We start from the raw sequence: 26021 nt of genomic DNA, 5'->3' as shown, positions 1-26021 counted from the left end.
CTCCCCATCTCCCCCACCTCTTGCTCGCTCTCCCTCACCTCGCTCTCTCCCTCCCTAAGGGCTCTCTTTCCTCTTTCATACAGACATGATAGGCAGTTTTATAACGGTGTTAAAACTGTAAAGGCTAGTTATAGAGTCTGGCTCTGGGACCTGAGCTTACTCTACAAACACCATTCTGACAGGAGGCGGCGGGGGTATGGAGGGAGGGGGAGATGGAAAGAGGGAAAGAGAGAAAGCCCTTAGGGAGTGAGGGATGGAGCACAGTGTATGGAAAATCCTGGATGAGGATACCTACTGAATAGTGCGTGTGTGTATGTGTACATTGTGAGCATTACTAAAACCATGGTGGTGACCAAGACTGCATTATGTGCATGTATGTAATAGCAGTGGTTGCTGGCTGGCCAGACAGACAGAGCCAGTCTGAGCGCAGCCTTGAGTGCCGTTTAAGGACAACGCTAGCCAAGCTATAACAAACACACACACACTAACAGATCATAAATCAAGATACAGTACAACACAGCCGGGGTTTTGAAATGTGACTCACATACACACACTGCTTCTGAAGAGAAATAAGGTAATGGACCTTTCTGTAAGTGTCACCTATAAAACAGAGAAAGGTGTGTGTGTGCACGTGTATATAGTGTGTGTACTGTGAATATGTTTGTAGAGGTTCTATACATGTGCAATGTGAGTGTGGGTGTGCCTTTCTGCTTGTGTGGGCTTAAATTGCCTACCTGGAAGACAAATGTTCCTACTGTTTACGGCCAAACGTTATTTAGACTTTGGTCTGTTTGGAGATGAGATATTATGCCAATGTGCCTCTTTCTCCATACGAGTTTGCCAAAGCACTGATTCCATTACCTCTAATCACTTACTACTGGAAATACCGTTATTTTATTACCAAGACAATGGCTGACATCCTCAGATGAATCTCTTACGATTTGCACATATTACATACAGTTGCTTTCCCACAGTAAGGTGTGACAGTAGTGGTGACTCGGGAGAGAGAGAGGTTCACTGTAATGAGAACTGGAGAGAAATTGTAGCTGCTACATAACTAAAGCACGAGAGAGACGGAGAGAGACAGAACAGAAGAGATGATAGGAAAGAAGAAGGATGTTAGGTTAGGGGTCAGAGATAAGAAGTTGCGAAAGGTTTTGTTGCTTGGATGAGACATTTCATCCCGCCAGTCTGAAGGTTTACCATCAGCCATGCTATTGTGACAGTCACTTGGCAACAATAGAGAATGACAAGTGAAATCTCTTTCACGTCCTCATATCCCTCCACTCACCCTCTCTAGGCTTATATTATCCTCCTCTCCTTCACCTATTCTCCTTTCCTTAAATCCCCACCTACCTTGGTCAGTTGGGGGTGATATGATTGGCTCTCAGAGAGCAGGAAGTGGAGGTGAGAGGAACACACCGATGATAAGTTGTGACAGGGCAGGGAGAAACAGGATCCATGGTAACGGCAGTCAGGTCCCTTCCTATCAAGGCTATAGCATTTAACCCCGTGTAACTGAGGGAAGGTTCCTTGGCTCAAAGCCATCAATACATAGCCTGTAGATACACTACATGACCAACAGTATGTGTACACCTGCTGGTTGAACATCTCAGTCCAAGATCATTAATATGGAATTGATCCTCCCTTTGCTGCTATAACAGCCTCCACTCTTCTGGGAAGGTTTTCCACTAGATGTTGGAACATTGCTGCAGGGACTTGCTTCCATTCAGCCACAAGAGCATTAGTGAGGTCAGGCACTGATGTTGGGTGATTAGGCCTGGCTCGCAGTCAGCGTTCCAATTCATCAAAGGTGTTTGATTGGGTTGAGGTCAGGCTCTGTGCAGGCTAGTCAAGTTCTTTCACACCGATCGACAAACCATTTCTGTTCGGACCTCACTTTGTGCACGGAGGCATAGTCATGCTGAAACAGGAAAGGGCCTTTCCCAAATTGTTCCCGTCACTGGAACTAAGGGGACAAAACCATGGAAAAAACAGCCCCAGACTATTATTCATCCTATGTATTGGGGCAGGTAGTGTTCTCCTGGCATCCGCCAAACTCAGATTCGCCTGCTCGGACTGCCAGATGGTGAAGCATAATTCATCACTCCAGAGAACTTTTTTCCACTGCCCCAGAGTCCAATGGCGGTGAGCTTTAAACCACTCCAGCTGACACTTGGCATTGCGCATGGTGATCTTAGGCTTGTGTGCTGCTCGGCCATGGAAACCCATTTCATGAAGCTCCCGACGAACAGTGTTGTGCTGACGTTGCTTCCAGAGATTGCATGGCTGTGTGCTCAGGTGTGGCTGAAATAGCCGAATCCACTCATTTGAAAGGGTGTCCACATACTTCTGTATATAGAGTGCATCTAGAGTCCCACCAATGATGTTAACCCTTTGAGGAGTTGTTATACAATCAAAAGTTTGGACACATCTACCCATGCAAGGATTTTTCTTTATTTTGACTATTTTCTACATCGAATATTAGTGAAGACATCGAAACTATGAGATAACACATAGAATGATGTATTAACCAAAACGGTGTTTAACAAATCAAAATATATTTTAGATTTCAGATTCTTCAAAGTGGCCACCCTTTGCCTTGATGACAGCTTTACACGCGCTTGGCATTCTCCCAACCAGCTTCACCTAGAATGCTTTTTCAACAGCATTGAAGGAGTTCCCACCAATGCTGACCCCTTGTTGGCTGCTTTTCCTTCACTCTGTGGTCCAACTAATCCCAAACCATCTCAACTGATTTGAGTCGGAAGATTGTTGGGCCTGTTATGGAGGCCTTTTTATTGTGTGTTCGCAACAAGACTGTTCCCACACCCTGTATGGCCCTGAAAACTGGGCTGCTTTAGGAGGGTGGGCTTCAGTAGTGCCGCAGCATTAAAACACATCCCAGAAGACACAGCGGAACCACTTAACATGTAGCTTCGTGTCATGCTCCAGATCTGATGCGGCCGTGACATTAATTTGGTGGCCAATTAAGAGTTTCTCCCCGCGAGCTCCTCTCATATGTCTCATCAGTCTCCGATTGCAGAGCACGAGCAGCAGATGAGACCGGAGATGCTAACATGGAGTTGAGGAAGTGCTTGCAATCTGCAAGCACACACACATGCTCTGTGCTTGACCAACTATTAAACAGAGTCGTATAGGAACTAAGTCATGAGGTGTATGTAACCAAAGTAATTTGGCATGACTGGTCTATACAAATCTAAAACAGAATCATCGAGACTAATCTGTATAGGCCTAGCTGGATTAAACCAGCTACTATCAAAAACAGCTTACGGTAAAAAGTAGGTCTCCCTCGCCTGATACCAATCCCATTCCCACCCAATGGTCGTTTGGAGTCTCTAAATAGGGCTCTGATCCGATAATGGACTGATGTTGATGATCATTAATACACAATAGTCTGTACATTCACATGTCATACACATGTATTGATGCACACACCTTTATGGTGTTTTCACACATTGTCCGTTTCAGTTCATTGTTGTGAACCCAATGCGGGTCGCTTACTTTATGGGCAGAGTAAACACTCCCAACTAACACACCCCTCAAAAAATAAAAAACTGAAACGAACTGAGGACATTGAGTGGTGGTCTGAGTTCGGTTAGCTTGAATTCAGCAGTCCAGTTACCTTTTTTAGGACAATGTGAACACAAAGCTCCCCAGGTTTGCTTGTCATTATTCCCGCACCACACACTAGACTACTGCAACATAATTTCCCCTGCCATAACCCCTCCACATTGGTGCCACAACTGTGCCAGTTTGTGGACAACACTTGTGCCATCTTTTGATAAGTGGTTGTCAAATTAGGTAAGAGTTATGGTTAAGATTAGGGTTAAGGATGTCCCAAGAATCCCGGTTAGCACTAACCACAAAAATCAATGTTACCTCATTAAGGGGCAGTAGCCTACATAGGGTGTACAATTTTCAATTACAGCATTATTTCATTTGGAGTATTCTTCTGCTATTTGTTTTTCCATTAATACTTGCATGTTAATATTCTCATCTTTTAACTAAATGCAATCTATTAGCTTCTAAAATGTAAGGAGGGATATCTAGCTGCCCAAACCCAGTGTTGGGGAAGCTACTCTGAAAATATTTTATTTAACCTTTATTTAACTAGGCAAGTCAGTTAGGAACAAATTCTTATTTACAATGACGGCCTACCCCAGCCAAACCAGGACGACGCTGGGCCAATTGTATGCCGCCCTATGGGACTCCCAATCACGTCCGGTTGTGATACAGCCTGGAATCAAACCAGGGTCTGTTGTGATGCCTCTACCACTGAGACACAGTGCCTTAGGGCTCCCGAATGGCGCAGCGGTCTATATACAGTGGGCTCCAAAATTACAGGTACCCCCGACTGGCAATGCACCAACAATACTTTTAAAAAAAATAAACAATATAATTATAAAGAAACTCATAATACCAACGTGAGAAATTCTGTACTTTATTAATGTTTCAATGGAACCAACCAAAATCATACAATTATTTAACACAAAATATATTTCACCAAAATCAAGGTTTCATAATTATTGGCACTCCTCATTTAGTACTTAGTGCAACCACCTCTGGCAAGGATAACAGCATGGTGTCCTCTCCTGTAATGTTTGACAAGGTTAAGGAACACATTTGGAGGGATTTTGGATCCTTCATCTATGCAGATCCTTTCAAGATCCTTCACATTCTTGTGTTTGCGCTTATCAACTGCCCTCTTCAACTCAGCCCACAGGTCCGGCGACTGAGATGGCCATGACAAAACATAGATTTTTTTTGTCACAGAACCATTTCTGTGTGGATCTTGAGGTATGTTTTGGGTCATTGTCTTGTTGGAAAGTCCACTTACGGCCAAGTCCCAGCCTTCTGGCAGAGGCAACCAGATTGTCAGCCAAAATTGCCTGATACTTGGTGGAATTCATTACGTCATCAATCTTCACCAGTGCCCCTGGACCTCTGGAATTAAAACAGCCCCAAAACATCACTGACCCCCCTCCATATTTCACTTTGGGAATGAGGTGCCTCTCCTTGTATGCATCTCTGTTTCGATGCCAAACATGCAGATGCTGTATCTGACCAAAATGTTCAATTTTGGTCTCATCTGACCAGAGCACCTTCTTCCAGTCATAATTTAAATGACATTTGGCAAACTTCAAGTGCTTGCATCTGTGTCTTGGAGTCAGAAAGGGCTTTCTTCTGGCAACCCTTCCAAAGAGCCCGTGATTGTGGAGGTGGCGTCTGGTGGTGCTTTTTGAAACCTGGTGACCTAAAGATGCCACCAAGGCCTGCAATTATTTCACAGTGATTCTTGGGGATTTTGTTGCTTCTCTCACCATCCTCCTCTCTATCCTGGGGGCAAAATGCATTTGCGTCCTCTTCACGTGAGGTTTTCAACTGTTCCATATATTTTTACTTTTTTAATAATTGCCCTGACAGTGCTCAGTGGTATATTCAAATCGTTTGTGGATCTTCTTGTAGCCATTACCAGATTTTTGAAGGTCTATGACCATCTGTCCCTTTTGAACTGCCAGTTCTTTTGTTTTCTTCATGATGTTGGATGACAAAGGGATATTGAATGCGTGTTACTTCATTATTATGCCCAAGTGAAACATGAAGTGATGTAATGGCTCAATTCAATTCCTGGTTTAATTTTGGTAGATGTTATTTCCAATCATCTTTAAGGGTACCATTAATTGTGAAACCTGGATTTGGAGGATATTGATTTTTAATCAAATCAAAACATTATTTTGGTGGGCTCCATTGAACAATTCATAAACTACAGTATTTCTCACATTTTTATTTTGAGTTTCTCTCCATAATTATATATTTTTAAGTATTGTTTGTGCATTGCCAGTCAGGGGTGCCAGTAATTTTGGAGCCCACTGTATACAGTAGTTTACCAAGCTACCAATTACTTCACACTGGAAGAAGTTAGACTACACTGAAGCTACCCGTAAGAAAAATATAGTAGTTCACTCTATCCAAACTACTACGGGAAAATTTATTATATCTAAATATGAAATGTCAGACTACAAATTGCAAGAACAGATCACCCTGGAGTCAGATGTTAACAGAATGTGTATTTAAAAAAAAAATGTAAACACAAATTAGGAATTACGTAGGTCTGCTGTCAAAAAAAGGACATTCTCAACAACTGAACACGTTTTTATTTTAGAAAAAAAAAGTGTGTAGCTCCAGTAGTTAGCTACACTGTTACATGGCAAAAAAATAAGTAATTAACTACTGGAAACATTACCAAGATTTGAATTGAGTTATACTACCAACAAGCTACTGTAAAAATGTAGTTACATTTCTAGTTGAACTACCTGTACTTCACTAACCCAACACTGCCGATTACAAGATCTGATGGAATGGCTTGTCCTGCACTTTGTAAAAACCCAGAGTGCATTGAGTAAATGTTGGAAAAAGATCTTTGTTCCTTTCTAAACATAGCAATGTGAATGCAAAGAAGACTAGGACCACAAAATAGGTGAAGTGAACTGGCAAAATAGTTGAGTCCTCATTCAAAGGCAAGGGCAGTACGAATAAAAAGACAACAATTGCTTTGGTTTTTCTTTATTTTTTACCCCAGAGTTCACTTTAAAGAGGACTGAGATCAGTTATTTTAAAAGAGGACTATGTGAAAACACCCTTAAGTTTACTAGAGCACTTCTGAACATGTTTTAGATGTCTGGATAATACAAACAAGTGTGTATTAGAGTCTGGATACACTCCCGCTCAAAAAGGTTGGATCTGTTTTGCCATCTGGAAAGACAAGACATTTTAATTGAATAGATTTTTTTGAATATTAATGACAAAAACACAGTGTGGAAAAAGTGACTTAATTTGACCCATTGCTGTAGCCAGGGACCACTGTTTTGGATGGATGTTTCTCAGGCCCTCTCTATACAGTGTGTGTGTGTGTGTGTGTCATCTGTGGTATAACAATACTGTCAAGACAAACAGGAGTCCACTCAGACTCATTTAGGTTTGAATCCCAGGAACTAAATGAGTCACAAACAACAACGAGCAACAATAACCATCACTGAATAAAAACCTGAAGAAAAGAAGAGAGGGAGCAGCTGATGGAAGAGGGACTGATTGAAAGAGCGGAAAGATAATGATTGGGGAAAAGAGGTGATGAGGGGATGAGGTAGAGGGATGAGGGATAGAGAGACCATGGGATGGGGGGATAATCCGTGTCTCTTCCTATAATGAAGATGCCCGATTACAGTCTACCCTTAATCCTTTAGGCCCAAATGCGCACGCGCACACACACTGAATGATCCCAATACAAAAACGCGGTATGCTTTCTGTACACTTGTTCTACTCCTGAGACCCAGTGCTAAACTATCAAGGCTGGCTTTCAACATTGCATACACTTCATCTGAGGCAGCAAGGTTGGATAATAGGGACAGCTACGCAGAGAGAAAGAGAGAGCGAACTAGGCAGAGAGAAAAAGAGAGCTAGGCAGAGAGAGAGGGATAACTGCAGTCCCAGAAAGAGGACAATGCCAGGAGCCAGGAAGTAGAGCATTCAATTAAGGGCATCGTGGCCTAGATGGTACACACTCCCACAATGCAGCTCTGCTTTGCCCTCTGTCCCTCTCCCTTTCCCCCTCTCTCTCAGTTAAGCAGTGAGGAGTGGCATACCTGAAACACACCCGTCTGCAGCATCATATGAACACCGTGGCCCCCCCAGGCACTCAAAGTGTTTAATAATTCAACAACAGAATGCTGCAGGAACACACACACACACACACACGGAAACAGGACACCAGGGACCAACACACGCACACTGACTAAGGCTTCCCTACGCGCCGCTTGGAGACATTACTCTGGGGCTCAGAGAGTGTTGTGTCAGTGTTCAGGTAAAGCTGGAACACAGGACACCAGGCCAGACAGAGCCACAGGCCTCTATAGTGCTGAACTCCCAGCTGCCTTACATGACTTACATTAACTACTAATAGTATCTCGACAGATCCAAGATATAGCCTACACACTGGCTTGTGAGACTGATCCAAGTGATAGAGAAAAGTCTCCGGACTGACATTTTAAAACCGGCAGCAGCAATCAGCCCATTTGACTTTATGGACTGGGATTAAAAGACTCTGTTTCTTCTACATGACACAGGAAGCTGCGCAGGTCCTAATCCAGGCACTTTTCATCTGTCATCTCCCATCTGGACTACGGCGACTCGCTGTTGGCTGGGCTCCCGCCTGGTGTTCAACCTTCCTAAATTCTCCCATGTCCCCTCACTCCTCCGCACACTCCACAGGCTTCCAGTAGAAGCTAGCATCCACTACAAAACCATGGTGCTTAACTACGGAGCAGCAAGAGGAACTACCCCTCCCTACCTTAAGGCTATGCTCAAACCCTACACCCCAACCTGAGTACTCTGTTCTGCCTCCTCTGGTCTCTTGGCCCTCCACCCTATGGGACGGCAGCTACCGCTTAACCCAGTTCAAGATCTGTCCCCGCCCATCTTCCGAAAACATCTGAAACCCAACCCCAATCTCTTAAATAATCCCACAGCAACCCCCCCACCCACACACAAAAAACTAAAATAAATCTAGCCTTTCATGAACTAGCACTTGCATTTGACTTTTTCCTCTCACTAGCTCTGACTTTGCTGATGAATACTTTAGGAGAAACATACTTACTATGACTGAGATATGTGGTTGTCCTACCTAGCTATCTTAAGATGAATGCACCAACTGTAAGTTACTCTGGATAAGAGCATCTGCTGAATAACTCAAAATGTCAAAAGGAGTCAAAAGACGTGACATTCTGCTTGACTTGAAGCACCGTCTTATGAAGTGTTAATATCGCCTTATAAACATGCATACACCTTAGAAATGCAGTCATAGAGCATTATGACCCTGTATAGCAAAGCAATAAGGCACAGAAGACCAATGAGACTGCTGCCATGCCCTTATTTGGCGGTCAGTCATGTGAAGGACCCAGTAGCCTCTGTGGCACATCTGTCCATCTTTTTACGAGGTGAATAAAAACATTAGTCTCTCATCCAATTTCTAAAGACTAGCTCATAGCTGGTGTCAGAGCAACATGTTGTGTTAGCCCAGCCCCAGCCACACCTAACCCCTATTCTATTTAACAGGATTTCTCCTCCCAGCTCTCCCCTCCTCTCCTCTTCACTTCTGTCCTCATCTCTTACCATTCCTCTCCTCTTCCAATTCCCTCTCCTCCTCCTCTCATACTCCTCTTTCCATTTCCTCTCTTGTAGTATTGAAAACAAGACTCCAGTGGTCAAGAGACCGGTGCAAGTTAATAGACTATACAGGAAATGTCCCCAACTCCCCGCTGTTTCTTCCTTTCCTCTCTCCCCTCCCCTTCTTTTTCTGCTGACAGAGAATTAAAAGGGGAAAACACCAGACATCAGCAGGAGGGAGTTCAAAGGCTGAGGCTGAGCAGAACTCTGTTTAATGTGTTGCTATGGTGTTAACATGAAACGTCCGAGTAATATTTTTAGGGCAGAGAATTTTTTCCTGACCAAGAGAAATTCCAGGTGGAACCTGAGGCCAAGTGTGTGTGTGTGTGCCTGCCCAGATGGTCCTTTTGTCCAAGCACAGAGCGCTGGCCAGAGACCAGATGGGAGGACAGATGGGAGCCAATCACGGCCGGTTGTACAGCCCGGAATCTAACCAGGGTCTGTAGTGACGCCGCTAGCACTGTGATGCAGTGTCTTAAACCGCTGCGCCGCTCGAGTCCACTGAATGGTGCTAGTACAGACACCATGGCAACACAGGAGATACTTATAGCTATAAGCATAGAAATTGAGTGGCCCCTCAATAGTCCGTCAGTAAGACGCACACACCCAAAACACACATGTCCATACTTCCACCTGTTATGTGAATTCCAGGCACACAGTCGAAATTCCGATCTCCTCTTTGTTGAGTTCAGTGAAACTGATGGACTTATGAAGAACAAGGATCAGAAATGACATTCGAGCCTAATTTATGCACTCTCTGCTCCAAATCGGCATACCTGGAATTCTGCAAAGGCCATCATGCACACACACACACAGTGCAGAACCATGGTTCAACACTCTACAACCGTATTAATATACTCAATAACCACGGCACATTGCCCACTGAAATGACCTGTTTTAAACTTTTAATAATGTTCATCATTTATTACCATCGCTGTTATGCAACATGTCTGAACTGTTACAGTGGCCTATTCCAGGACCAGGAGGTTTTCCCTGGCACGCTAATCCGCTTTAATGCAACCATCCTCCCTCGATTCTGCCTGTCCAGTCAACAAACTGTTCCTCTGTGCCAGGGGGACTGAGGTAACAGGCCAGAGAGAAAATCTGCTATAGGGTCTTCAAGAAGAGGCCGGGGAATTTTGCCAAGCATTTCATCTGAACAAGCTGTTCACATGGGTTGCAAATGAACCGTTAAGATGCTGTCACATCAAAACCTACCTTTCATGTACGAGGTTAGTAACACTGTAGGCCTAATAAACCTAGTGATAAATAGTATTAAACCGTGACCGGTAAATTATTCTGGGTTAGATAAACACAGAAAACCATGATAACCACTCACCAATGGTCAAACATATTTTCATAAGGTCGGAGACTCAATTGATATCAGTGTTTTACTGCCTGCGTCTCCAAAAGGTCATTCCTACGATAGATAACAGCACAACTGGAGCTGTCAGAGCGGTGGGCCGGAAAGAGAGGGAGGATGGATGTAATAGGCTAACCTAAACAATAGCCGAGACCGCATAAAACCAACAGAGCAAGACATATGCGTAACCGGTTGTAAAATAATGGACTAATACGCACGATACCCCCTTATTTAGGCACGGGCTACTGTCTAGGTCTTTCTAAAACAGTTCCTACATAGTTTAGCCTACAAAATAGGCTTTCCTTAATTTCAAAGTGGCTAGCCTGTCACACGTAATTTGTAATGACATAGGCTAGTTTACAAAAAGTGACATTCGATATCTCTATCATAGTGTATCCAACAAACACTCGTCTCATCAAAACAGACATGGGCTAACGCTAGCCTACAGTCCGTTAAATAGCTCGTCATAGATTACCTAACATCTCTGCTGGTTTCCAGTTAAACCGGGAGCCGAACGGTCCCTAAACCGAAACGGATACCAAGTATCCAGCGCGAGAGTCCCGCTACATTCTGCAACAAAGTTTCAAAGGCCTACCAGATGTAAATTCATGCCCAATTAGCATTGACCACAATAGGGCAATTTGAAAAATGTTTTTAAGTAATAACACACTCACGTTCCGAGGATCTCTTTCAATTCAAATATTTTCTTGATGTCGTCGACTTGCTTTTTCCACGTCCCTTTCCCGGACTCTCCATTCTCCCGAGCCATGGTGGAACAGGGGAAAACCGGAGCAAACGATGCCAGTGAGTCTCAGCAGCCCCCCGAGATAACGCAGCTTTCCCACGCTTCAAGTTACACTTCCTGCTCGTGGGGAGGAGACCCACGCGCATAAAACGAGCTAGGTAGAAAACCTTTTCGACCTCGTGGTTTTCCCGCTGTAGAAATATCTCCGCAGCTCTCTAAAACAGGTCTCCTGTTTTCTTCGCTTATTTTTCTGTCTTGACCGACAACGAGCGTTCGCCGTCTGCGGTTGCACCTGCAGGGTTCAGCTGGTCTAGATGATCTTGACGTAAATTGTTTGGGGCTACGTGTCACCTTTGCGCGATCGCCTTGTCTCTCTCTTCCCAAAAAAGTATTCTGTTTTAATTAAGTCCCCTGTTGAGCCGTGTGGTGCGTAATGCGAGGAGCATTATTTAATCGAACCATGCTGATTGTGCCATCGGTTGTTATGGCAATGAGGGCGGGTAGGATGCTGCTCATCGCTCGACTTGACAGCGTTGCGCACAAGTGTGTGTGATAAAGTGTGTGTGTGACTGGATGTCTAGAGATAATTCGCATTGCACCAAAGATATGTTCAAGAAAGCAGAGTATTTGCAAACCATCAAAAACGGACAGCCCTGTTTAAAAATAAGTAAATGATTTTGTATTGGCCTATGTTTATTATGATGGATATTAGGCTATACCAGGTCAGATGATGGAGTCGACATTGGGACCCATCAACTTGCTGTGAAGTTTGAGAAAGGGGGTCTCCAGATAAAATGTGAAAACATGCCATATTACTGTATCTTGATCAAATGAGTGCTGACATGAATGAGAGACAGTTGACACAATTAAATTAAATTCATGGGCCCTACAAAGGTTTAATATGTTAGACACTATAATGGTCATTTTATAATCTGATGTACTAAATACATTTGAGTTTGGGTGTTAATATTTAGATGGGTAAATTACTCTCCAGCAAAGCAGTCTTGACTGCAGTGTTTTATCTGAAGGTGTTGTAATCCACCTTTAAAAACAACACACGATAGTATCCTCCAGTCGTGAAGAGAATTACTGCAGACTGTTCTCATCTGACAGGCCTGCCAGAGCTTGTGTACAGGATAAAATAGAGTGTGCGTGTGTGAGAGTGTGTCTGCGCGTGTGCTCTAGACGCTCATGAGTATTCCAGCTGCAAACTACTGCAGGTCCCTCTCAGCTCAAGAAAATCTATTCTCCACTTACCCTACCTCTCCCTTTCTCCCTCCCTTGATCTCCAGTTCTGATTCAGCAAGTCTCTCAAGTTAGACTTTGCACATATCTGCCTCCCCTCCCTCACAGAAGGATGATTAGTCAACCCAGGCTGAGATATAGGCTTGGATTTATGTTCATCTTGGCAAACTGAAGAGAAGAGAGCGAGGAGAATTGAAAAGGGGGGTAGGAGGATGATAAATGTGTAGTCTCTTTCTATCAGCAGTCTGGCACCCACCTTTCCTTAGATGGGTGTGGCATCATTGACATATTTTTGCACCCCCCACCCCACCCCATGGGCAGTGTGCTGAAAACACAAGCCCCTGCCTCCAGGCTCAGATAATACAACACTGCAGCTCTCTGAACAATGCACTGCTTCTGTATACAGGCTAGGATCTATTGGTTAACCAGCAATATCCTATCCCAACAGTGCATTGCTATCGCATTTTACTCATTAGGCTACACTAGTGATAACTATTCAAGACAAAACAGAACATCCAGGCATTCATCCTAATGTAAATATGTTTCACGCGAATCGTGGCGTTGTTATCCCAGACATCTGTCTCAGCCCAGGACAGCTCACCATCTCTGATGGTTCTCATTATAGGTAAACAGCTCCCCCAAGTGGACCTTAATAAAAATGCACTACTCCATTTCCCAACTAGCCAGTCTAGTCATTGGTGCCAAATTCCATTCCACTTTTTTACCACATTCACTGTAGAGAAATTGTATAATCTACCAGTGAAAGTAGTATGCCTTCTATTTTAGTCTACCCAAAAACAGACTGACAACAATGGGCACACACCAGCAATTTATTACCCAATCAGAACACCTTTCTTTGCCAGCACATAGAAAATAAACCAATGATAAGAAACAAAATTAATTCTACACTAACAGACAGAATTATAATGACCAGAAAGAGTGAGTAAGGAACTGGAATGTTTGAAAGAATTGCACAGAGACTTCTTGAGTAAACCATTGTATTGCTATTACATACAGATGTTTAACGAAACCATCAGAAAGCACATGGAAAAATGTGTATTTGGTGTGTGTGAAGAGAGAAAGTCCAGTGGATTAAGTAAAAAAAACTCTGACCCTTTGGTTATCTCCCTCAGAAATTGCAATCCCATGATGTACCTGCTATACACACAAACTAAGACACGCCTCTTCCCCAGCACTGTATTATAAAAGTTGAGCATTCTTTATTCCTATACACAGACTCCTGTAACAGACTCCCCCTTACCTTTACACAACGTCAAGTTACAGTATTTATATTTACAGTAGACACACCGGGCCAATAGAACAGGAGCACTGCTTTGAACTCCCCTCTTAAATACACACAACCATGAGATTTAACGGGACTTTTACAGTGTTGCAGGTATACTTTTCTCCTCATTATGGTTTGTTGTGTTTTTTCTATTCAATACATTTCTATCTGCAGCATTCTGGATAGGTCTAAGGTGATGACCAAAAGTGTATGGATTCCATCAGAAGATTCAAGAGCTAGTAAGGATAAACCTCCATGCGTCTAGTAGTCTCTGTGCTAACCGCTAACCTAACAGTTTTAGGGTTACTGTTATGCTAGGCTAACAGTCTGAGGGAACAGTCACCGTACAGAGACGCTGCTCCTCGGGTGCTGTCACTGTCGTACCTCTTCCTCCACCTCTTCCTCAGAGTCCTCTTGCTGGCGTTTCTTCTGCAGCGAAATGAGGGAAAGAGTGAGATTATAAAAACTGATGCCGGAAAATGAAATTGTAAGACGGTCGTGGAGATTGCTAAAGGGTTGTTTTAAGATTATCTTAAACTGTGTGAACCACCACTGCCGTCATTCTCACCAGTTTGAGGAAGTCGATGAGCTTGTATGCGTCCTCGCCGGTGGAGAGGTCCACAAAGTCCCTAGGGATCCGGTAGCTCAGACAGGGACTGGGCTGCACCGTCACATCACTGGTGGTGTAGCGGAACACAGGGCCTTCCTACAGATACAGACGTACCACAAACTGGTGTTAACTCAGGGCCTTCCTACAGATACAGACGTACCACAAACTGGTGTTAACTCAGGGCCTTCCTACAGATACAGATGTACCACAAACTGGTGTTAACACAGGGCCTTCCTACAGATACAGACGTACCACAAACTGGTGTTAACACAGGGCCTTCCTACAGATACAGACGTACCACAAACTGGTGTTAACACAGGGCCTTCCTACAGATACAGACGTACCACAAACTGGTGTTAACACAGGGCCTTCCTACAGATACAGACGTACCACAAACTGGTGTTAACGGAATAATAAGCACAGAAAAACTTGCACATATGAACAAACATACACATGCATATGTACAACAAAGCCACAGCCTGTGTCACTGACCTGCTGGGCTGTGTCACCCTGCTCTTGATTGGCTGACAGGCTGTTCCCAGAGGTAAGCTCCTCCCATGTGAACAGTAGTGAATCGGTTACCTCACCAAAGGGGTTGAGATCGATCAGCCACACCTTCCCCTGTCGAAGACACACAGCGTCAAAGATGCACATACTCGTGGGTTACAACCAAACAGAGGCAGGAAATAATGTCTGGTAATATAAATGACAAGACTTACCCAGCTATCTCTGTAGACATCCAACACAACTGTAAAACAGAAAACATACTGCATTACTCTTATTACAATATATTCTAATTATCACACCACACCGAATCCCACTCACAGTCCTCATCTAGGAACTGATACTGGACGTGTTGGCTGAAGAACTCCTGGATGGAGTGGCAGATCTGGGCTTCCTGCTTAGAGATGTGGTGGTAGTACTGGGTATAGTCTCTCTGGGAGATACCTAAAGAACACACACACAGCTCTCAGAACAGATCTTCAGTCCACACAACAGCCCTAACGCTTGCCACACTATCTTGGGAACAGTGCAAGTGAACACAGGCTCGCTGAATATCGCTGAGGGAGGGTAAGAGTAAAGGTGAATGGTGTGTTAACCTCTTCATACAGTACTTACCAATCAGCTTGTTCTCTTTTATGAAACACCTGAACTCCCCACCAGGTAGCAGCTCACTCCACTTCCTCAGGACCAGCTGAACTCAGGGGTATAACACAACACTATTAAATAGTGTGAAAAAAATGTGTGTGTGTGTGGAAAAGGGAGTGTAAGCAGGTGTGTGCGTGTTTTATACCTCATAGTTTATGGCTGGATTCGGAGAATCCTCGTCACTGCTGTGAAGGAATCTGTAGAGGGAGATTGTTACAGTGACCATTCGGTTCTAGACTCACATTAAACTCACACACTTGCATTCACACAAATACAAGAGTAGTAATCTTCACACACATGCACAAATGTTCCTCATTGGGCTTGAAAGCTCAGTACCAAATCAAGTGCTGAACAGTGCTGTATTATTTCTCCACCATGTCAGAGCTGTCTGCCAACTGGGCCCATTATCAGAGCGCCCCAACGGGAGGAGTAAATCAACGAAGAAGCAATCTCACCAAACCTCTTCCCAGCCAACTGCTGTCAGAAAGGCTGAATCACTGCCTGCAGTGTTTTCCCACAGCGGGTAGAAAACCCATCTATACTTAACAAAAATACAAATGCAACACGCAACTATTTCAAAGGTTTTGTTGAGTTACCGTCCATATAAGGATTTAAATAAATTCATTAGGCCCTAATCTATGGATTTCACATGACCAGGCAGGGGCACATCCATGGGTGGGCCTGGGATGGCATAGGATGTGGAGGTCCTGGGCTGGCGTGAAGCCGATTGGACGTACTGCCAAATTCTCTAATACGACATTGGAGGCAGCTTATGGTAGATAAATGAACATTCCTGCAAGCAGCATGCCAATTTCATACTCCCTCAAAACTTGAGACATCTGTGGCATTGTGGTGTGTAACAAAACTGCACATTTAAGAGCAGCCTTTTATTGTCCCCAGCACAAGGTGCACCTGTGTATTGATCATGCTGTTTAATCAGCTTTTTGATATGCCACACCTGTCAGGTGGATGGATTATCTTGACAAAGAATAAAATGCTCACTAACAGGGAAGTAAACACATTTGTACACACAATTTGAGAGAAATAAGCTTTTTGTGCACATGGAACATTTCTGGGATCTTTTACTTTTATAACGGTAATTGACCGTTAACGAACATAAACACGTTAACATCTCCAGGCCTCCACTCATACAAGCCGCTGATCTACACAAAATAAGTATAACAAATTAATTTAATAAACACCATCACAATAAATTCATTATATATTTTAGGCAGGTCTAAAGAAACATTATGATATGAATAAAATGTATTTTAGAAGAACAGAATATGAGTTGGCCTACTGTATGTTATCTAGCTATACACCATAACATAGGCCGTAGGCTAGTTCATTTAGCAGACAAGATATGCTTAAGTCTTGTGTCATTATTTTATAGTAAGAAGAATGACACAAACCTTATAATGTCTTAGAAATCAAAACATATATGGGCTCCATGATGCGACTTTAGGCTATTGATGATGTGAGAAAATAGCAAAAAAAGCTTGCCTCAGACTGCACACGCTGTTCTCTCATCCAGTATCATCATATTTTCACTCATCAAATCAAAGTTTATTGGTCACGTACACATATTTTGCATATGTTATCACGGATGTAGTGAAATGCTTATGTTCCTAGCGCCAACAATGCAGTAAACAGTGGTGACCCGTCATTCAGAGATAGTTTTTTTTTTTTTATACTGTTTTGCATATCATTTTGGCATTAATGTGCGTCACATCAGGTTGCAAACAATGTTTTTTTTAAATGATGGAGTTAATAAAGTCACATACAAACATGGTCTCTTTTTTGCTTTCCTGAGTAAGGCAGCTCCAAAATGCAGGTGTTTCAGCCTAGCTCAGTGCTTTCTGTGGTGAAGGGGCAGACAGGGGATAATACAGAGCGTAGGGGTTAGTAATGTTCTCTTGTTGCGCCGTGATTGGCTCAGTGTTCTGTCACTCATCGGGACACTATGTCACCAGAAAATCTAGAGGGATAGCTCGAAAATTCAAGCCTCTTGGGTGCTGCCATAGATTTACATTACATTTTACATTAGAAGGCTCAAGATCATTGGCCAAAGATAAAATTACATCAAATCAAGTTATATCTACTGTAGCTTTGATTAGACTGATCATGTCAACATCATACTTTCAAAATCTTAGTTAGCAAGCTAGACAAGCAGTCATCATCATGAATCAAGTCAACAATCTACTGACAATCTACTGTCATATGAAGAGAAGATAAAACGTATCGGTGCGCATCAGCCATAAACATAACACAACAAGTTCGAAATCGCAAATTCAACAATGAGTGGTTTGGAAGGATTCAGTGGCTAACTGCAAGCGTTGCAAAGCAATCATTAGCCAGCTATTCAGTGGAGAGGGTGTATGGTCCAAGTCTGGGTTTAAAGGTCTTTTCCATGCTTAAAAAGGACAACAAAAGGATGAATACATTGGCCATACTGTCAATCCAGCATGATTTCTGGCACGCTCAAAACAACTGGAAAATAGGTACTGGGAAATCTCAGACGTCAGTGAGTTCAAGATAACTGGGAAGTCGGAAAAAAAAAAAAAATTCTAACGGTGAAAATAAGTTGAATGATTATTCAACTTGGAATTCCAAGTAGGGAACTCGGGCCTCTTTCTCGAGCTCTGACCTGAAAATCACTGACGTTATGATTCAACCCCCCCCCCCCCCCCCCCCAGAGTTCCCAGTTGTCTTGAAAGCACCATAAATGCAGAGTTTGATGACAAAGTGAGATGACAAAATTTGCCCACAAGAAGGACCGCCACCATCCTGTTCAAGTGAGCACAGCACAACAAGGGGAGTCCCAAAATGTCTTTATTGCTGCTGCTGCATAAATGAGGTAATATGCTAGGGAGAAAGTATTACTTTCTTTGCTTCAGTATACATAAGTGTATGTTGTGTAGTAAGCTGTTAGTATCCCATGTGCCTCACCCTAACAATTTGGTCCCTTTCCCCCTCATAATTTACTTAGCCTACTGTTCTGACTTGGTGGTGCACATAGCCTGTTTTAGAGAAATGTCATCATTGAATGTTGTAAGAGCTTTCATTGTCTGTTTATAGTGCATTTGGAAAAAATTCAGACCCCTTGACTTTTTCCACATTTTGTTAAGTTACAGGCTTATTTTAAAATGTATTGGGGGTTTTTCACTCATCAATCTACACACAATACCACATAATGACAAAGCAAAAACGGAAATAGCACATTTATAAGTATTCAGACCCTTACTCGGTACTTTGTTGAAGCACCTTTGGCAACGATTACAGCCTCAAGTCGTCTTGGGTATGACGCTACCAGCTTGGCACACCTGTATTTGCAGAGGTTCTCTCATTCTTCTCTGTAGATCCTCTCAAGCTCTGTCAGGTTGGATGGGGAGCGTCACTGCACAGCTAATTTCAGGTCTCTCCAGAGATGTTCGATTGGGTTCTGGCTGGTCCACTCAAGGACATTCAGAGACTTGTCCAAAAGCCACTCCTGTGTTGTCTTGGATGTGTGCTTAGGGTCGTTGTCCTGTTGGAAGGTGAACCTTCGCCCCAGACCTGAGATCCTGAGCACTCTGGGGGCAGGTTTTCATCAAGGATCTCTCTGTACTTTGCTCCATTCATCTTTCCGTCGATCCTGACTAGTCTCCCAGTCCCTGTCTCTGAAAAACGTTCCCACAGCATGATGCTGCCACCACCATGCTTCACCATAGGGATGGTGCCAGGTTTCCTCCAGACGTGATGCTTGGCATTCAGGCCAAAGAGTTCAGTCTTGGTTTCATCAGACCAGAGAATCTTGTTTCTCATGGTCTGAGTCATTTAGATGCCCTTTGGCAAACTCCAAGTGGGCTGTCTGTCTGTCTAAAGCTACCATAAAGGCCTGATTGGTGGAGTGCTGGAGACATGGTTGTCCTTCTGGAGGGTTCTCCCATCTCCACAGAGGAACACTGGAGATCTGTCAGAGTGACTTACGTAAATATGATATCTGTTTTTATTTTTAATACATTTGCAAAAATTTCTAAAAAACTGTGTTCACTTCATCCTTATGGGGTACTGTGTATAGATTGATGAGTATTTGTATTTATTTAATCAATTTTAGAATAAGGCTGTAACTTGACAAAATGTTGAAAAAGTCAAGGGCTCTGAATACACTGTAAGATGAGCCTTAACTAGAATACAGTATATACACATATGAAGTGTGTAAAACAGTATGTAAACAATTTTTCTAAATTGAATCATGTCTTTACTAAAAGTTTGGAGCGTAGCATAAGGTAACGAGTCCATTCAGTAGTCATAATAATCCAGTCCACTAGGACCCAATAATCCAGTCCACTAGGACCCAATGGAGGGACAATAGAGCCCTGAGTACCAAGCCATTAGGACCTGATGGAGGAACAATAGAGCTCTGAGTACCAAGCCATTAGGACCTGATGGAGGAACAATCGAGCCCTGAGGAGGGACAATAGACTGCTTAGTACCAGGCCATTAGCGAGCTGAAGGTCGTAAGTGAGTTGGGTACTGTCAACGTATGTCCAGAGTGCATAATAGGAGATTACCGTGACTCGCGGTCACGTGGAATTTGACTGCAGTCATGACTCATGACTGTCGGTGTGGCGGTAATACGGTAATCGCAACAGCCCTAGTGAGAATGTGAGTGCGTGGAGGAGATTCTTACGGCTGTGTGAGGTCGTGGGTGATGAAGTCAGAGCTCTTGAAGAGCAGGAAGATATCGCTCAGACTCTGACACTGCAGGGAGCTGTTCAGAGCAATCCAGTTAGCATCCTGCAGGAGAGAAGGAAACACACACACACTTATTCACTCAAAATCACCACTCAGACAGACACACTGTGGACAGTATTTTAACCTTATATTGATGGTGTGTTGAGGGTTGTGTTTCTCACCCGCGGTGCACTCCAGTTCAATTTGGGAAAGACACACCCACCTAGGGTGTTGATGGCCTCCAGCACTTTAGAGTTGAATTCTGGGAACTCTGGAGCCTGGAACACAAAGCATCACAACAAATCTCCACCTATTCATTGTATGCATTTCATATTGATCATATTTAACATTATCTACATTACTTACTGTTACAGTGGTTGTCTCATCATCTGACCACTAATTTTGTTGAGAGAAGAAAATATAATCGATCAGTAATTGAGCATAAAGTCTGCCTTTTCAGTCTCAACTTTACTAGAGAGCAAAATGGAGTGCACCTCTATGTCTGGAGCAAAATTACCTGAACATCTTCCTCCTCTGAGTCACTGTTGTTGGTCTGGTTTTGCTGATTGTTGTTGTCCCTGGAATGAGGCGAGATTTTATCAGTGAGTATTCCAAGGGCAAATCCAACGGAATTACAGTAACAGAATACGCTGAGAGTCAGATTTTTCACTTTAAAATGTATGCCAAAAAAACCCATTGATTTCAAAGTTTTAAAAAACTATAGAACTCCATGCACAAGGACTACTTTCAACAATTTCCACAGAAACTTATACAAAAAACAATTTACAGGAAGAACTGTGCAGATCAAGTTTGGAAAAATAATAAAACTGAGGGATATTTTACCATAATTATGTTATCACTTTGCGTCTGCACAATTTTTTTCCAGTGTGTTTTTTTTTTGTTACTGTGTAAATTGTTCAAAGTAGTCATTGTGCATAACATTTTATGGTATGTTAAACTTTGAAATCAATGTATTTTTTATTTTAATTTAATTTTAAAAAATTGTCTAAGAGTAATTATGTTACCGTGGAATTGCCCACAAGTGACCGTGTATGGGAATACAGGACACTAGATGTATGTGCTTTAAGGGTAAGTAAAGTTATGCTTACCCTCCAGAAACTACTAGAGTTCCATCGTCCAGCAAATAATCTATTACATTCTGAGGCAGTGGGAGAATCAAACTGAAAGAAAGATAACACCAAACATAAGGCCTACACAACACAAACTATCAGACTAGTATTGATCAAAGATAAGAGAAAACAAACAGTCTCTAAGGTAGAGATTGAGCTGATGCAATATCAATGACAATATCATCACACAAGCATTTACACCTGGCACTTCTAACAGATTAAAATGTTTAACAGTAAAGGACAGGTGTGGTTTGTGAGAATTCACAATTAGCTAATAAAAGTAGTTTGGCTGTGTTAAAATATCAGAGGAACACGGGTATATATAAATATATATCTCTCTCACACACACACACACACACACAATTGGCTAACACAGCTTGCTAGCTATAAACAGAAAACTATACGTTAGCTACCCAAATTATAGCACAACCAGTGTTTTTTGAGAGTGACGAAATAAACAACATATCTCAGACTGTGCTGGTCAAATTAAAGAGTTCACCTTTTGATAGTATGCTTCTTAAATATCGGATACCAGACCGAAAACTGACAATTTACAACTTGCTCCTTCTTCATACTGCAAATGATTTACCGGAAGTGAGTCCAGCCACATATAGTTCCCATAAGAAAAAGGCGATTGACATTGGTTTCCATGTAGTTTACAACCTTTCCAAAACAATACAATTATAATGGCTTCTAATTATTAGCAATATTTAATATAATTATATTTCAGGTTAGGTTATCTGGAATGGTTGTAGACCGTCTCTAATGTATTATAATATTTTTCAGAAGAGGGAGATTATTTTTGCGTTGCACACGTAGGCGTGATCAATGTTGGGGGCTTTAATTTTTTTCCCTCAGGGAGTCTTCACTTCTTTAACTTGACTTGTGGCTAAAATCACTTCATCTTCATGTGAGTACTGCACATGTATCCAATTTAGAAGAAACTATGCTTTAAAAATATATATATTGATATGTTTTAAGAATATTTACATAACAGCATGTGGGATTTTGCTAGGAATGAGTTAGCGGACTAAATTCCTCTCCATGGTGAAGGATGTTTAAAGTTCATCAGAAACTTCCCTCACAATGGTGCGGAGAAATTAGCTTGGTAGCTAGCTAATTTAGTAGTCTGATTAATCAGGCAGTAATAGACATTTACTTGGTATAGCTAACTAGTTTGCAAAGTTACAGCCTCAAACTAATGCCTACAAAATAGTGTGAATGTTCTTTTCAAGACAGAATGTTGAATCCAATTACATCAACTTGGTCTACCGGTTTTCTGTGCGGTTTCTCAAAACTAACGTTGTTTACCCGACATTTTAGTGAGCTGGTAGTTAAATGGTTCAGTTCAGCATTGAGGTAAAGTTCGTTTTGTATGTGGGATATTAGCTTCTCTCGTCAATAACTATTTAACCAAGCATGGTATATTCTTAATCTAAAAAAAATCGTTTTAAATTGAAATGCGAATTTAAAAAAGGGAACAATGAAAAATTAACCTATTAAAAAGGGTGTAAATATTCTCCATCCACCCCTGATTCAGAATATACCATTTCATTGTCATGGCCAATACACAATTACTTCGGTGCCAAACCGAATCATAGAGTACCACAGAGTATGAGTCATAATACCCATAAAACCTAGCTGTCAAACGGAAATGGTTCCAATAGTTGTTCTACCATTTCATTTTTCCCGTAAGGGAAATAAGGGCTGTGTTTCTGGTCAGTTGTGTTTTGTGTCTTGATAACTGTGTAAATCTCTCTCAGACAAGGTGATGTTTATCAATATAAGGGATTTGGAGTCTTGCAAGATGTCTACTTTGACGTTAACTAGCATTTTTGAATCAGAGTAAATAAAGCTGAATATATTAACAAAAGTCACCTTGTCCATGAGAGAGATACATGTTGATCAAAACGTCATGCCAGCCCTTATTTGAAGGGATTCTAAAATCCACTATGGGGAAAAATGATTGGAACCATTTCCACAGGTGGAGTATTTGTTGCAGGCAATTGCCATGAAGTTTATGTATAACTATCTGCATTGCATATACCTCTATGAATTATCAACTCATGCATGTAATCAAAAACATTTCTGGATTTGGGCAGACAAACAAAATCCTCCATCCATTTCCCTGAGAACAGTACTGGAAAGATGAGCAGCCCTCCCAAATCGACAACCATACCTAACGTTGTAAAAGAGGAGGTAGATATTTTATACAATAACGTGCACATTGTGTGGTGCAAATGCCTATCACAAGAGTCTCTAAGTTTAGGAATATCACATTACTCAATGGTATTCTCTTCAGGTCATTGCATCTGGGAAATGGTTGAAACTTGAGAAGACCACCTATGTGGACCCTGTTGGAAACACAAGGTATGGAACAGCTCAGAGTTCCATAAGTGATTTGATAAACACCTTTTTTTCCCTTCTCCATTTTACAATTCATTTTTGTCTTTCAATAGAACTTGGGAGACTACGAAAAGGACAACCAGACAGGCCAATGCAGCAGATGGTGTGTGTACATACATTTCATACTGATGGATAAGCAGTGACATTATAGACATTTATTCCTGTGTTTTATTCCAGGTGTGGGAATCATCGCCCTTCTGAAGAGGACCCTCCACAAAGACTGCGTTGTCATGGTGAAGCAGTTCCGTCCACCAATAGGGTGCTGTACCCTAGAGTTCCCTGCAGGTGACATGGGTTTACAGTCACATCTCAAAATTCTGTTCAGACGCAGTGTATGTAGGTCTGTCATTGCTGTATTTTGCCTGCTGTGTTCTGATATCCGTGTTTGCTGTCTATGGGTGTTTTTGCTGTTGCTCAGGTCTGATTGACGAGGGTGAGTGTGCAGAGATTGCTGCTCTGCGAGAGCTGAAGGAGGAGACTGGTTACAAGGGGGAGGTGGTAGGAGTCACCCCAGGTAAGGTCTTATGAACACACACACACTCTCAAAACACAGGGCAGATTATGTCAATGTACCAGTTCCATCAGCAAAGAGACATTCAATATGCCTGTGATCTTCTGAGTGGCCAGTTTTACCATTGGGCATGTGAGAGTGCAGTATGATGTCAGTGACTAGTGGGGCAGTAACACACAGCAGATTACAAGTTTGAACTCCCCTTCCCCTTTCCTCTCCCTCTTGTCCTGACCTCGCAGTGACCTGCTTGGACCCTGGCCTCTCTAACTGCACCACACAGATCGTCATGGTTAACATCAATGGAGATGACCTTGAAAACACCAACCCCACACAGCAACTGGGTAAGTTACGGGTCACGCTCTTGGAATGTTATGAATCTGTTATGATTTTTTTTTTTTATGTATTGTCAAGCTGATATGTATTTTACATGTTGTCCTAAATGTGTACTTATTTCTCTGCTTTCCTCCCTCTTTTACTTGTTTCCAGGTGATGGAGGTAAATATTATTTTCTTTATAATCACACTTTCAGTTATTTTTCCACTATTAGAATAACATTGAACTAAATCGTATTCTGGCTTCTCTTTTACTTCCAGAATTTGTTGAAGTTCTTCTTCTACCTCTTGATGAATTCCAGAGGGAAATTGATGGTGAGGAACGATTTGAAGTTTCTTCTTCACAATTGTTAAGTAATAATGGAATCCAATTTGAGACAGAAAAGCATATTGTTAGTTATTATATTCTGCTACCTGAAGAGATCATATTTGTATAAACCCCCCCCCCCCCCCCCCCCCCCCCCCTCCTACAGACCTGATGAAGAAGGAGAAGATTGTGGTGGACTCTAAGGTTTACATCTACGGCATGGGGATGTCCCAGGCCTTCTTTAAACCCAATGAACTCCGAGTGCTCAAACAGTGAGGGAAGGATGGGAAGAGAAAGTAAAGTGGAGAGAGTAGACTAGATGGGTGTGAATAGAGGGAGAGGGCATTAGGTTGCCGACTCGTTTGTTGTCGTCTCTCTGTTACACTACGAATATGGACTAAGCCAGGGATGAAACTGTCAACAGGGTGGCCATTTTGTGGCTTTAAGCTGTTGTCTTGGGGATCAGTCAATGAGATTCATGGAGTGTTACCCTACAGCTTGTATTATCCAAGACCAACCGCTTTTATGCACCTTTACCTGTGGGGATAGTCCTAATTAGATACCATATTTGTGATTAATGTGATATTACATGCTGTCTGATAATACAAATTCTTACACTGATAGGAATATAATTGCTAAATGAGTACATACTGGAACATTCCTAACTTTCACTAACTCAAATGACTAAGCTTCACTGTAAAATAACTTTTAAAAGGTACTGTTATAATAATATGCCTTGAAAGATGTTACTCGCAACGGCAATAGTTTTGTGCATTTATGTTTACATCCATTAGTTCACACCAATGCCCTGTTAGACCAAGGCATAGGTGTAGATGTCTCCTTACTGGTATAAGGCTGACATGCAGATGATCCTCACATTTTATTTAGAAATTCAGTAATTGAATGAACTTGATGTCAATAAACATGTTATTCTTATAGCAACATGTAGACCTACTTTTATTTTCAGCCTCTTTTGCCT

At 42.3% G+C, this 26021-nt stretch overlaps 3 protein-coding genes across 5 annotated transcripts in view; 1 reads left to right on the top strand and 2 right to left on the bottom strand.

Moving 5' to 3' along the window:
• camk1da (calcium/calmodulin-dependent protein kinase 1Da) overlaps positions 1 to 11888 on the bottom strand; it is a 60374-nt gene extending 48486 nt beyond the window's left edge. The window contains exon 1 of the mRNA XM_020472194.2: positions 11281 to 11888. Coding sequence (XP_020327783.1) covers positions 11281 to 11375 — 95 coding nt within the window. The 5' untranslated portion in view covers positions 11376 to 11888. The remainder of the gene's footprint in view (positions 1 to 11280) is intronic.
• A 1522-nt stretch (positions 11889 to 13410) lies between these two features.
• Positions 13411 to 22250, bottom strand: cdc123 (cell division cycle 123 homolog (S. cerevisiae)). Of its 2 annotated transcripts, XM_020472184.2 has the most exons (13): positions 21986 to 22250; positions 21466 to 21537; positions 20874 to 20934; positions 20723 to 20752; positions 20539 to 20634; positions 20313 to 20419; positions 15786 to 15837; positions 15611 to 15686; positions 15317 to 15439; positions 15211 to 15239; positions 14984 to 15112; positions 14450 to 14587; positions 13411 to 14310 (listed from the first exon to the last, which is right to left on the bottom strand). In XM_020472184.2, the coding sequence occupies exons 1-13, from the start codon at positions 22057 to 22059 to the stop codon at positions 14254 to 14256; spliced, it is 1044 nt and encodes a 347-aa protein (XP_020327773.1). In that variant the 5' UTR covers positions 22060 to 22250; the 3' UTR covers positions 13411 to 14253. The 2 variants fall into 2 exon arrangements, with proteins under 2 accessions (XP_020327773.1, XP_031687639.1); XM_031831779.1 differs by lacking the exons at positions 13411 to 14310; positions 14450 to 14587 and adding an exon at positions 14620 to 14863 and having other exon boundaries at positions 21986 to 22118.
• A 45-nt stretch (positions 22251 to 22295) lies between these two features.
• LOC109879976 (ADP-sugar pyrophosphatase-like) lies at positions 22296 to 25980 on the top strand. Of its 2 annotated transcripts, none has more exons than XM_031831781.1 (10): positions 22296 to 22396; positions 23589 to 23685; positions 23789 to 23856; positions 23946 to 23995; positions 24070 to 24177; positions 24311 to 24406; positions 24643 to 24744; positions 24890 to 24898; positions 24997 to 25050; positions 25209 to 25980. In XM_031831781.1, exons 2-10 carry the CDS (start codon positions 23635 to 23637, stop codon positions 25316 to 25318), a joined length of 648 nt encoding a protein of 215 aa, XP_031687641.1. In that variant the 5' UTR covers positions 22296 to 22396; positions 23589 to 23634; the 3' UTR covers positions 25319 to 25980. The 2 variants fall into 2 exon arrangements, with proteins under 2 accessions (XP_031687641.1, XP_031687640.1); XM_031831780.1 differs by lacking the exon at positions 22296 to 22396 and adding an exon at positions 23151 to 23470.
• The last annotated feature ends 41 nt before the right edge of the window (positions 25981 to 26021 follow it).

Source organism: Oncorhynchus kisutch, linkage group LG9, assembly GCF_002021735.2.
Source record: "Oncorhynchus kisutch isolate 150728-3 linkage group LG9, Okis_V2, whole genome shotgun sequence".
NCBI classification, from domain to species: Eukaryota; Metazoa; Chordata; class Actinopteri; order Salmoniformes; family Salmonidae; genus Oncorhynchus; species Oncorhynchus kisutch.
Note: the sequence above shows the minus strand (reverse complement) of the source record. Positions and strands in the feature narration are given on the sequence as shown.